This window comes from Carassius carassius, chromosome 50 (genome assembly GCF_963082965.1).
Source record: "Carassius carassius chromosome 50, fCarCar2.1, whole genome shotgun sequence".
Lineage (NCBI taxonomy): Eukaryota > Metazoa > Chordata > Actinopteri > Cypriniformes > Cyprinidae > Carassius > Carassius carassius.
The window spans coordinates 10,253,994-10,265,680 of record NC_081804.1 but is presented as its reverse complement, the minus strand read 5'-3'; the positions used below and the strand labels follow the sequence as shown (position 1 = coordinate 10,265,680).

Below are 11,687 nucleotides of genomic sequence, written 5' to 3'. Positions count from 1 at the left end.
TTTCATGACTACCAAAAATATGACTACCAATTTTTTTTTACTGTGTCAAGACTTTTTCAGCGTAAATAAATTGTATTTTTTAATGTTATTGTAAATGATTATATGTTTTAACGAGTTAAATGTATGATATTTCTGAATAGGACGATTTTAGAAGGATCACGTACGTCATGGCGTAAAGATTCATGTTTTGTGAACCAATTCCTTGAAACTGTTCAAAAGAACCGATTCGCCAAAATGAGTCGCACTTCCCATCACGAATAGGGGGGTTGTTGTTGTTATTTAAAAAAACAGTCTGAATTCACTTGAGCAAATGTAATACTTAATATGTTTTTATGGAAATATAATTAGTTATGATATAAATTTCAGAACTTTTGAACATACACATACAGCTTTTTTAATACAATAAAACCAGCACGTTGAACAGTCTCCCTCCCTGTTTTGAATAGGCGAAGACAAAGGCTACCGGAAACCGGCCTCCATAGTTTTCGTCAAATGGCTGATTTGTCTTCACGCGAAATCGTTTGTTTTCTCCAACCGTTTACGTTCAGTTTTTCAAAGTCTTCTATGCGAGCTTTATCATGGGTCTGTATTTATGTTTACTAAACATGCGTCGCGATCTGGATACAGTCGTTACGAAGACCTGGCGGTGCAAACACAGCGACGTGAGCTGGTTATTCCAAGCGAATGAATCCCAGACCGAGTTCTAAATGCAACAAAGCGCATTCGGTTTTTATTTTTGTTGTGTGTTTACTTCCATTTCTCACCGCGTTTCTTTTACATGCGGACCAGACCAGACTAATAACTTCGCTAAGCTAACGAGCCGCTCTTAGAAATGGACATCCACGTCTCGAGCCTCTTCCCGGAGATCTTAGCCATGATTTTCAACTACCTGGACGTTAAAGGAAAAGGCAGAGTCGCGCAAGTATGCACGGCGTGGAGAGACGCATCGTACCATAAATCCGTCTGGAGAGGAGTGGAAGCCAAACTCCACCTGAGGAGAGCAAACCCGTCTCTGTTCCCCAGCCTCCAAACCAGAGGCATCAAGAAGGTCCAGATCCTCAGTCTGAGGCGCAGCCTGAGCTATGTGATCCAGGGCATGCCCAACATCGAGAGCCTTAACTTGAGCGGATGCTACAACCTAACGGATAACGGCCTGGGACATGCATTCGTGCAGGACATCCCGTCACTGAGGGTACTCAACCTGAGCCTGTGCAAACAGATCACCGATTCCAGTTTGGGCAGGATCGCGCAGTATCTCAAGAACCTGGAGCTGCTGGATCTGGGCGGGTGTAGTAATATCACCAACACGGGGTTGTTACTTATCGCTTGGGGCCTTCATAATCTCAAAAGCCTGAATTTGAGAAGCTGCAGACACGTCTCGGATGTAGGCATCGGACACCTGTCCGGCATGACGCGCAGCGCCGCGGAGGGCTGCTTGAGTTTGGAGCACCTCACTTTGCAGGACTGTCAGAAACTGACCGATCTGTCACTCAAGCACATTTCGAAGGGCCTCAACAAGCTGAAAGTCCTGAACCTGAGCTTTTGTGGTGGCATATCCGACGCTGGCATGATCCACCTGTCGCACATGACCCACCTCTGGACTCTGAACCTGCGCTCGTGCGATAACATCAGCGATACGGGACTCATGCATCTCTCCATGGGCGCACTGAGGCTATACGGGCTGGATGTGTCGTTTTGCGACAAAGTGGGCGACCAGAGCCTGGCTTACATCGCGCAGGGCTTGTACCAGCTCAAGTCCCTGTCGCTTTGCTCGTGCCACATCAGCGACGACGGGATCAACCGGATGGTCCGGCAGATGCACGAGCTCAAGACGCTGAACATCGGCCAGTGCGTGCGGATCACGGACAAGGGCCTCGAGCTCATAGCGGATCACCTGACGCAGCTGACGGGGATAGACCTGTACGGCTGTACCAAAATAACCAAAAGAGGACTGGAGAGAATCACGCAGCTGCCCTGCCTTAAGGTGTTAAACCTGGGACTTTGGCAAATGACCGAGGTCAAGGGTTTAGGAGACGCGTCTGAGATCCTGCCCTGCTACACCTCCTGACTACCTCATCGATGTCTGGGTTCTCCAGAGACGTGTGTTACGTCACACAGTCGCGTCGTCACGTACTTTGTTCGTAAGCCTGTTCGGGAAAGAGGCTTGATGTAGTTCAAATTGAATCAGCAATAAAACACTGACCAGCCTTCCTAATGGTATAGTCTGAGTTCTGACAGTTCCCCTTGAATGCCTTTGTGTTTTTCTTTATTTTGTTTTAGAGCTTCATATTGAGGTAAAATGTATTTTATTCTCATTTCCACTGACAAATGCTTTTTGTCACTGCCTTTCAGTATTTATCCTGAAATACCAGCATTATACTGTAAACTGAAGAGAAAAAATGTTAACCATGTGCGTGGACACGGATGGGAAAACTTGCTTGTTGGTTTTATGTGATTCCTCGCTGGTAAAATGGAACATATGCAATTTAAACTGTTAAAAAAAACTGCTTGTTAAAGACCTACAAGATGTCTGTTTATTTTCCTATGATAAATGATTAAAGCTAAAATTGTTTTTAACTGAATTGTTTTATTCCTGGTATTTTTTTTAATGCTTTGTATTCTCCAGTTGAATACAACATTCAATACTTTCTGTTTGAATTACATTTCTTTCCATAATTTCACAGTTTTTTATTTTTCCAACCACACATAGATTCATAAACATCTACAAAACAAGCCTACATAACAAAACAGTGCATCTGCATACAAGAAAACATGAAAATGGTTAAATGTGTAATACAATTTATTCCACGTAAAAATATAAAATAAAATGCTGATATAAATATATATCTACATAATAACATGCTATACATACCAAATAGAACTTTTTTTATTTCTATCTGTGATGACAAATAGCTAGAAAAAGTCACATAAATGTATTTGTCAAAATATTTGAGAACCTTAAAATATAGTCTATATATATATCAATATACATATATATATATAATATCATAATTGGCATAATTTAATAAAGTTACATTTAAATCATGGTAAAATGCAGGGAATTACATGTGATTCTCTTACCTAATGAAAGGATTTATTTATTTTCATTATTAAATGGTGGTCTCTGCTTCAAAAAAAAAAAAAAAAAAACATGCTGTAAAATCAGTAGTATTGTAAAAAAAAGTATTACAATTTAAAACAACTCTTTAAAAGTAATTTATTCCTGTGATGCAAACCTGTATTTTCAGCATCATTCCTCCAGTCTTCAGTGTCACATGATCCTTCAGAAATCATTCTAATATGCTGATATGATGCTCAAGAACATTTATTATTTTTACCAGTGTTGAAAACAGTAGTGCTGATTCATAATTTTGTGGAAATCGTGAACAGAAAGTAAAAAAAGAATATTGAAAGAAAAATCTTACTTAACATTATGGATGTCTTTACATTACTAAAATTAAATTGATGCATCCAAAAATGTTACCCCAAAGTTTTGAACAGTAATATATGTATTTTAGCAAAAAGCTTGGAAGGACAGCGATGAAAGTGACTAACATTTGTATTATAATAATGCAAAGAAAACGTTAAACTGTCCACCGCAACTTTTTAGTAGTCGTCCTCATAATATGGCTGCTGAAATATCATTTGAATGTTTCAACAGTTTGGACAAGCCTGGTATTTTCAAACCCAGGAACGGATCCAAACCTGCACACTCTGGATATCATCAGTGAAACTGTTTATAAAGTTTCAGTCTTAAAGTTTCCTGGGGGCATGAATATTCCTGTATTTGCATGTCAACAGCTGTTTGAAGGTGTTCTTAAAGGTGGCATTGCACAGGGCATAGCAGGCTGGGTTCACCGTACTGTTTATGTAGCAGAGCCAGTATCCAAAGATCCACATCGTGTTTGGAATACAGGGAGAGCAAAACGTGTTGATGAGCACCATGACATTGTAGGGGGTCCATGTTGCTGCAAATGCCACCAGAATGGCCATAATTGTCCTTGTGACTTTCTTCTCCCGCGAGGATAAACTCTTCCTCTTCTGATAACGTGGCACGAGAATCTTCTGTGACACCAGACTCAGTCTTTCCTTCCCGTTGGTCATGTCCAGACCTCCATTGTTGGGTTTATAGGTGTTTTGCAGGTCTTTTTGGGATGTTCTTCTGAAGCAAGTAAATCTGACCCAACTTCCTGTGGCCAGTGGAGCTGATTGGGTCTGTCTGCTTCTGATGTCACTGTTAGTGCTTATGGATACGGCCTTCTCATCCTTCTGATTGGATGAAGCGAGCACACTTCCAGATATAGAGTCATTCTCACTCTCCTGCTCTTCGGCTGCTGGTGGGTACAATACATTTTCAGTGAGATCTTTAATGATGATGATGAGATTTAACTATATTTGATTCAGCATACTGGGAAATGAACACAATACTTGTGATTGACTGGATATGATCTGCTGCCAAGCTCCCCAAAAGACCATAAAAGTATCATAAATTTAGTTCTTGGAATCTTAAAATTCAATCTTTTTCTCGCACAAAGCTATTGTATGGATTCAGAAGGCTTATAAAGAGCACTTACAGTACATATACAGAACAACGGTCTGAAGACCCTAAGCTAGCTGTGGGAAAACTAGAGTGAACTAAAAGAGAAATAAAATAAAATAATTATTTTCTTTAATGTTAACATTTCGATATTAATTTAATATTTTAACATATTAACTGAATTACTAATTTGATATTTGATATCAGTGTCAGATATTATATGATTAGTGATTACCCAATTATTAGTATTACCAATTATTATATGATTAGTGATTACACAGATTTTTTTAACAATATGCACACACACGCACACACACACACACACACACACACACACGTGTATGTATGTATATTTTTATATATTTACTATATAATAATTATTTAATTAATTGTAACTTTATAATATCATGTTTATTATGCCTTGTCATTACTTTTTTTTATTTTTTTATTTAGCATTTTGCATTTTAAATGCGTCTTTATACACAAAAGTATATACCTGCCTTTATATTTTAGAAAGGGGATCATCATATTTGGGTGTCCTTTTCAAAAAGTGTTAATTTAGTATTAATTATATACTATTATAGTATTCATTCATATTTTGAATTAGCTTTCATCATTTAGTTTAATGCCTAATTTAGGTTTTAATATTTTTACATGGCTTTAATATTTTTTTTTGTTTCTAATATTATTTGTTATAATATATATATATATATACATATACATACATACATACATTTTTGTTATCTTTAAAAACATTTCTGTTTAGCTTTCATTTATTTTTATTTCAGTTTTAATTAAGTTTTAATTTCAGTACTTGTGCTTATTTTATTTATATATTTATTTTACCTTTTCATCTAATGTATATATTTTATTTAATGTCAGCTTTATTTCAATTAATATATATATATTTTTAAATGTATTAATTTTGTATACATTTTAGTTAATAACTAGAATAAATCAAAAGGTTTGGAAACTCCTGGTTTAGACTAGTTTTATCCTACTCTTTTGTCTTTTTTGGAGATTGAAAGCCATTGCTCTCTGTATTTAACATTATTCAAAATATCTTCCATTCTGTTCAATAAAAGCAATATGGGATTGAAACAATGAGAATATTTGAGCTTTTGAGGGTACTGTTCCTTTAAGACACTTACCTGTAGTGGCATCTGAAGCACTCTGCTTGCGTAGAACCATTTCCTCTCCTCCTTGGTCTGACCTCGTCTCTGTATTGCACCCAGTTGTTGGTCCAGCCTGGTCTCCATCATTACTGACTCTAGATACTCTCTGAATGTCTCTGCTTCGGACGCGGCTGCGGCTGGCTTTAGAGATCTGCCAGTATAGTATGGTCATTGTGATGACTGGCAAGTAGAAGGCAGCGATGGCTGTGCCGAAGGTGACCACGGCATTGGAGAAAAACTGAATGTAGCACTCGCCCTCGGGAACCGTCCGGCTGCCCGTGATGAACTGCCAGAACAGGATGGCTGGAGCCCAGAGAATGAACGACAGGATCCAAGCGGCGGCGATCATCATGCCTGCCATCTTGTGGGTCCTTTTTACCGGGTAGCTGAGAGGTTTGGTGACGCAGAAATATCGGTCAAAGCTGATGATGAGGAGGTTCATAACAGAGGCGTTGCTCACCACATAGTCCAGAGCCAACCAGAGGTCACACACCAAAGCTCCTAAAGGCCAGCGGCCAGTCACAATGTACACAGTGTACAGGTTCATTGAGAAAACCCCAATGAACAAGTCAGCACATGCTAGACTGAACAGGAAGTAGTTGTTGACCGTCTGAAGGTTCCTGTTGACCTTGATGGAGAGCATGACCAGCACATTGCCGATAATAGTGATCAGGCTTAAAGTGCTCAGGCCGAGAATGATGAAAACAAGTTTGACAAGAGAGAATGGACTGTCTGGGGAAGAGTCGGTCTTGTTAGCATGGCTGGAGTTTGGAGAAAGAGTAAAGTTGGAAGTTCCCATCTTTCACAGGACATGCACATCAGTGCCTAAGGGTTAAAAAAGAATATCATTACTTACAATTACATGTGTTTATCCTTGGTACAGTAAGTTATAATAGCCCAAAGCACCCTAGTAACTTCATTGACAACAGGATAAAACCATTCAGAACACTGTAGCAAAAGAATATCAAACCACGTTGTGTCTGGAAACAAACTGTTAAATCTTTTTCCTATAATAATTTTTAAAGCCATTTTAACAGGTCAAGGTTTTTATAGTTTTTATTTTTTTTTTTATTTCTGTTGATTTTTAGTTTGTCTTTTAATTTTTTTTGTATATGTTGTATCAAAACTTATACTAAAATGATTCTGTAAAATGTATTTTACATTTTTCATCTAATATTTATAATTTATTGCAGCTTTAATTTTATTTAATGAAAGTTTTTTTTAATAAAATTAATTGCATTTTTATTTAAGTTAACTATAACATCACTAAATCAAAAGGTTTTGAGTTTGTCTTTTAGTTTTTAATATATTTTGTGTGCAAAACTAAAACTAAAGATTTATTTTAAAGTCATCTAAATGAAATTTAATTTGGTTTAATTCAGTTATTCCAATTACATTATTTTTATTTTGGTTAACATCAATGCTTTCTTTAAAATGCACGAAAACACAGTGCAAAAGGCCACTCCTGTTTTTGTCGTTCAGAATATTACAGCTCGTACTGTGTGGAGAGTAAACTAGCATGCAGTCTGTTTGCCAAACATGCTTCTCAAACAAGAGAGTACATCTGTATTGTTTTGTTGGGATATGTGCTGCCAGATTTCCATTCAGGCACAGGAGAAGAGCATCACAAGGATGGGAGTGATAATACTGCAGGGAAAACATAACTAAAAGTGATATTATCACAAGAGTTTAATGTAGCTGGAAGGTTGGAAAGGTCTTGGTTAGCATATCTTATTTACTGTAGCCAGGATGATCTCTGGAGCAATAAGCGCATTACCTTTAGAAGGACAGCATGTCCTGTACTTCATGTTTCAGCTTGGATCACCAGCAAAAACTGCATTTTCAACAACTATTTCACAGTTTTTGAGGAAAATGGTTGCTAGTGTATTAAAAAATAAATAAACAACTGCTAAAACCAGCCTGAGCTTGTTGACTGGTCTTAGCTGGTTTTAGCGGGTTGGTTAACTGCTCTCTCAGTCTGACTAGCTAAAAAAGTGGTCAAATCCCCTCTAAAACCAGCCTGCAAACCAGCTATGACCGGGCTGGAAGACCAGCTGCCAAACAGCTTAGACTATGATTGATTGTGTGTTGTTATGTGGTTGTTTAAGTCTTATAGATGGTTGCTAAGGTGTTGCTAGTGTGTTCTGGGTGTTTTTTTTATCATGTTGCTATGTGGTCTGGGTGATTTTAGCATGCATTCTGAATAGTTGCTAAGGATTTACTTGGTGTTACTATGTGGTTGCTGGGGTGTTATTAAGTGTTTTAGAGGGTTGTTAGGGTGTTCTTGGTATTTTTATTATTACGATGTGGTTGCTAAGGTCTTCTGTTTTTTAGTATGTTACTATGTAGTTCATGGGTGTTGATATGTGGTTGCTAAAGTGTTCTGGTAATTTTAAGCATGTGGTGGCTAGGGTGTTGCTAGGTGTTTGAATAGTTGCTAAGGCATTGTTAATTGGCTGGTAGTGCATTTTTAGGTCGTTTGAGTGTGTTACTGTACAGTTGCTGGGTTGTTCAGGATGGTTGCTAGGGTGTTCTTAGATGGTTGCTATGGTGTTTTGGGTGACTAGTCTGTTACGATCCAGTTTCTTGGTTGTTCTGAATGTTTTCTTGGTAGTTTCTAGGGTAGGTTGTTATTTTGTTGCTATGTGGTTGCTTATTATGCCAGCATACCTTATTTATTACTGTTAATTAAGCACCTTAATGTCATCTTGGGTGGAGCTAAATGTGATTTAATATAATCTAAGCAGATCCAATGTGTTGTTCACACAGGTGAGCTTCTAAGCAAATATGTACTCTGTTAATGAGTATTTGGGTTGATTTAGAGTGACTGAAGTTTTGTTTTTACTACTGTGCTCAAAAGTGAATGGCCTTTGAATGGTTATCCTCTTTGTTAAGCACAGATATAGTGGGGTCTGGTCACCATCACTCTCAGCATAAAGAATAAAGCTGAGTATGGGTGCTGGTGTGGGTTTTATATTTTCTTTGAAGTATAAATGACATTATGAGCTAATCTAATATGAATAATGTGCATATGGTACAACATATTACCGAAGCTCTTGGTACAGTATTTGTCTGCTCTTTTAAGTGAGACTAATAGTAATACTAATGCTGTCACATTAACTCATTTCTCATAGACCAATTCTTATTAACAAAAACAATGATGACAGAACAAAATATCAAGAACGAAGGTATTAAATTGTGAAAACATAAATACAACCCGAATTCCGGAAAAGTTGAGACGTTCCTTAAATTTGAATAAAATGAAAACTAAAAGACTTTCAAATCACATGAGCCAATATTTTATTCACAATAGAACATAGATAACATAGCAAATGTTTACACTGAGAAAGTTTACAATTTTATGCACAAAATGAGCTCATTTCAATTTTGATTTCTGCTACAGGTCTCAAAATAGTTGGGACGGGGCATGTTTACCATGGTGTAGCATCTCCTTTTCTTTTCAAAACAGTTTGAAGACGTCTGGGCATTGAGGCTATGAGTTGCTGGAGTTTTGCTGTTGGAATTTGGTCCCATTCTTGCCTTATATAGATTTCCAGCTGCTGAAGAGTTTGTGGTCGTCTTTGACGTATTTTTCGTTTAATGATGCGCCAAATGTTCTCTATAGGTGAAAGATCTGGACTGCAGGCAGGCCAGGTTAGCACCCGGACTCTTCTACGACGAAGCCATGCTGTTGTTATAGCTGCAGTATGTGGTTTTGCATTGTCCTGCTGAAATAAACAAGGCCTTCCCTGAAATAGACGTTGTTTGGAGGGAAGCATATGTTGCTCTAAAACCTTTATATACCTTTCAGCATTCACAGAGCCTTCCAAAACATGCAAGCTGCCCATACCGTATGCACTTATGCACCCCCATACCATCAGAGATGCTGGCTTTTGAACTGAACGCTGATAACATGCTGGAAGGTCTCCCTCCTCTTTAGCCCGGAGGACACGGCGTCCGTGATTTCCAACAAGAATGTCAAATTTGGACTCGTCTGTCCATAAAACACTATTCCACTTTGAAATAGTCCATTTTAAATGAGCCTTGGCCCACAGGACACGACGGCGCTTCTGGACCATGTTCACATATGGCTTCCTTTTTGCATGATAGAGCTTTAGTTGGCATCTGCTGATGGCACGGCGGATTGTGTTTACCGACAGTGGTTTCTGAAAGTATTCCTGGGCCCATTTAGTAATGTCATTGACACAATCATGCCGATGAGTGATGCAGTGTCGTCTGAGAGCCCGAAGACCACGGGCATCCAATAAAGGTCTCCGGCCTTGTCCCTTACGCACAGAGATTTCTCCAGTTTCTCTGAATCTTTTGATGATGTTATGCAATGTAGATGATGAGATTTGCAAAGCCTTTGCAATTTGACGTTGAGGAACATTGTTTTTAAATTTTTCCAAAATTTTTTACGCAGTCTTTCACAGATTGGAGAGCCTCTGCCCATCTTTACTTCTGAGAGACTCTGCTTCTCTAAGACAAAGCTTTTATAGCTAATCATGTTACAGACCTGATATCAATTAACTTAATTAATCACTAGATGTTCTCCCAGCTGAATCTTTTCAAAACTGCTTGCTTTTTTAGCCATTTGTTGCCCCCGTGCCAACTTTTTTGAGACCTGTAGCAGGCATTAAATTTTAAATGAGCTAATTAAGTGGATAAAAGTGTAAAATTTCTCAGTTTAAACATTTGCTACGTTATCTATGTTCTATTGTGAATAAAATATTGGCTCATGTGATTTGAAATTCCTTTAGATTTCATTTTATTAAAATTTAAAAAACGTCCCAACTTTTCCGGAATTCGGGTTGTATTTATAGTTTTTCTTAAGATTGTGTTGATTTCAGTCACCTGTCTTCACCTTTTTAGCTTGTGCCACAAGTTCTTGTTAGAAAGTCAGGGGCAATACAGCACAGCCATGTGGGAAATATCTCAGTGCTGTGACAAAGAACAGCAATCATAGCACTGGTGATAAAATTTGTACCTTGGATTAGTTAGCGTGTGCATGTTTATGTGTGTTTTGCTTTTGAAATTCTTTACATATTTGTTTTATAGTGTAGGGCAGCGCAGGGCTAGTTGTCACACTTGTTACCCCAGCTAATATATTTTAGGTTGGGTTAGTTTTTGAAAGTCAGTTTCTGCATAGACGCATAGAGTCTTGGCTAAAAAAATACAAATTATTCACAAGTGTTGCAAAGATGGGGAATATATATATATTTATATATATTTAATATATACTTTTTTCTTATAACAACATCCCCCAATACCAAATCTATATGATGGGATAAGTTGTCACAGTGAAACCTGTTATAGTCTTTTAAGTTAAATTTAAACAGATAAACAAATGTAAAATGCAAAACAGTTATTGAGACGGCAACATTTTCACTGTTGTTCTTCAAAAAAAAAAAAATTACAGTTATACACTATTATAGACTTTTGCTTAATTTTAAACAATAAAGCTTTTCTGAAATCCAAAACATGTTAACGGTAACACAAAAACATTAATCTAACATACATTGTAATATATAAATACATAAATACTCTTTCAATAGAGCTCAACTTATGTAAATTATATATTTAAACAACAACGAATACAAATATTGAATACCTTGTTTCTGCAGTCAGATGTCCTTCATCATTCAATCATAAATCCTGTTGGTGCGGATGATTGTCAGTAGCTTCTGTCTTGTGTGAGGATCAGGGAGAGCTGTCTGTCTGTCTGTCTGTCCGTTGTTCTCTGTGCCAGTGACTGTCTGTAAATGAGCTCTGTGAGTGTGTAAACATTGAGAGCCCAGAGGGTGGGCTCTAAACACACCTAGATGAGAGGCCAGTGAACCATTAGCAATGTGGTAGAGCTTAAACATGAATGGAACAAATAATATTTTAGGTCTTCAGGACCAGGGACAGCGAGTCACAAACACTGCTATTCTGTTAAATATTGTTTCCACAGTGTTTATGTTAGGTTGTGGGCC

The 11,687-nt window shown here is 37.7% G+C and overlaps 2 protein-coding genes across 3 annotated transcripts; one reads left to right on the top strand and one right to left on the bottom strand.

Moving 5' to 3' along the window:
• Window positions 1-452: 452 nt before the first annotated feature.
• LOC132133726 (F-box/LRR-repeat protein 14-like) lies at window positions 453-2,582 on the top strand. Its single transcript, XM_059546653.1, has one exon. The coding sequence runs from the start codon at window positions 833-835 to the stop codon at window positions 2,066-2,068; it is 1,236 nt and encodes a 411-aa protein (XP_059402636.1). The 5' UTR covers window positions 453-832; the 3' UTR covers window positions 2,069-2,582.
• A 618-nt stretch (window positions 2,583-3,200) lies between these two features.
• LOC132133725 (muscarinic acetylcholine receptor M2-like) lies at window positions 3,201-11,442 on the bottom strand. Of its 2 annotated transcripts, none has more exons than XM_059546650.1 (3): window positions 11,324-11,442; window positions 5,689-6,537; window positions 3,201-4,334 (listed from the first exon to the last, which is right to left on the bottom strand). In XM_059546650.1, exons 2-3 carry the CDS (start codon window positions 6,509-6,511, stop codon window positions 3,754-3,756), a joined length of 1,404 nt encoding a protein of 467 aa, XP_059402633.1. In that variant the 5' UTR covers window positions 6,512-6,537; window positions 11,324-11,442; the 3' UTR covers window positions 3,201-3,753. The 2 variants fall into 2 exon arrangements, with proteins under 2 accessions (XP_059402633.1, XP_059402635.1); XM_059546652.1 differs by having other exon boundaries at window positions 3,201-4,331.
• Between the last annotated feature and the right edge of the window lie 245 nt (window positions 11,443-11,687).

Excerpts from the sequence above, each read along its gene's own strand:
- LOC132133726 (XM_059546653.1), top strand. The coding sequence starts at position 833 with ATGGACATCCACGTCTCGAGCCTCTTCCCGGAGATCTTAGCCATGATT.
- LOC132133725 (XM_059546650.1), bottom strand. The coding sequence starts at position 6,511 with ATGGGAACTTCCAACTTTACTCTTTCTCCAAACTCCAGCCATGCTAAC. Across the intron at positions 4,335-5,688 it reads TGCTTCAGATGCCACTACAG|CAGCCGAAGAGCAGGAGAGT; the intron begins GTAAGTGTCTTA and ends TGTACCCACCAG.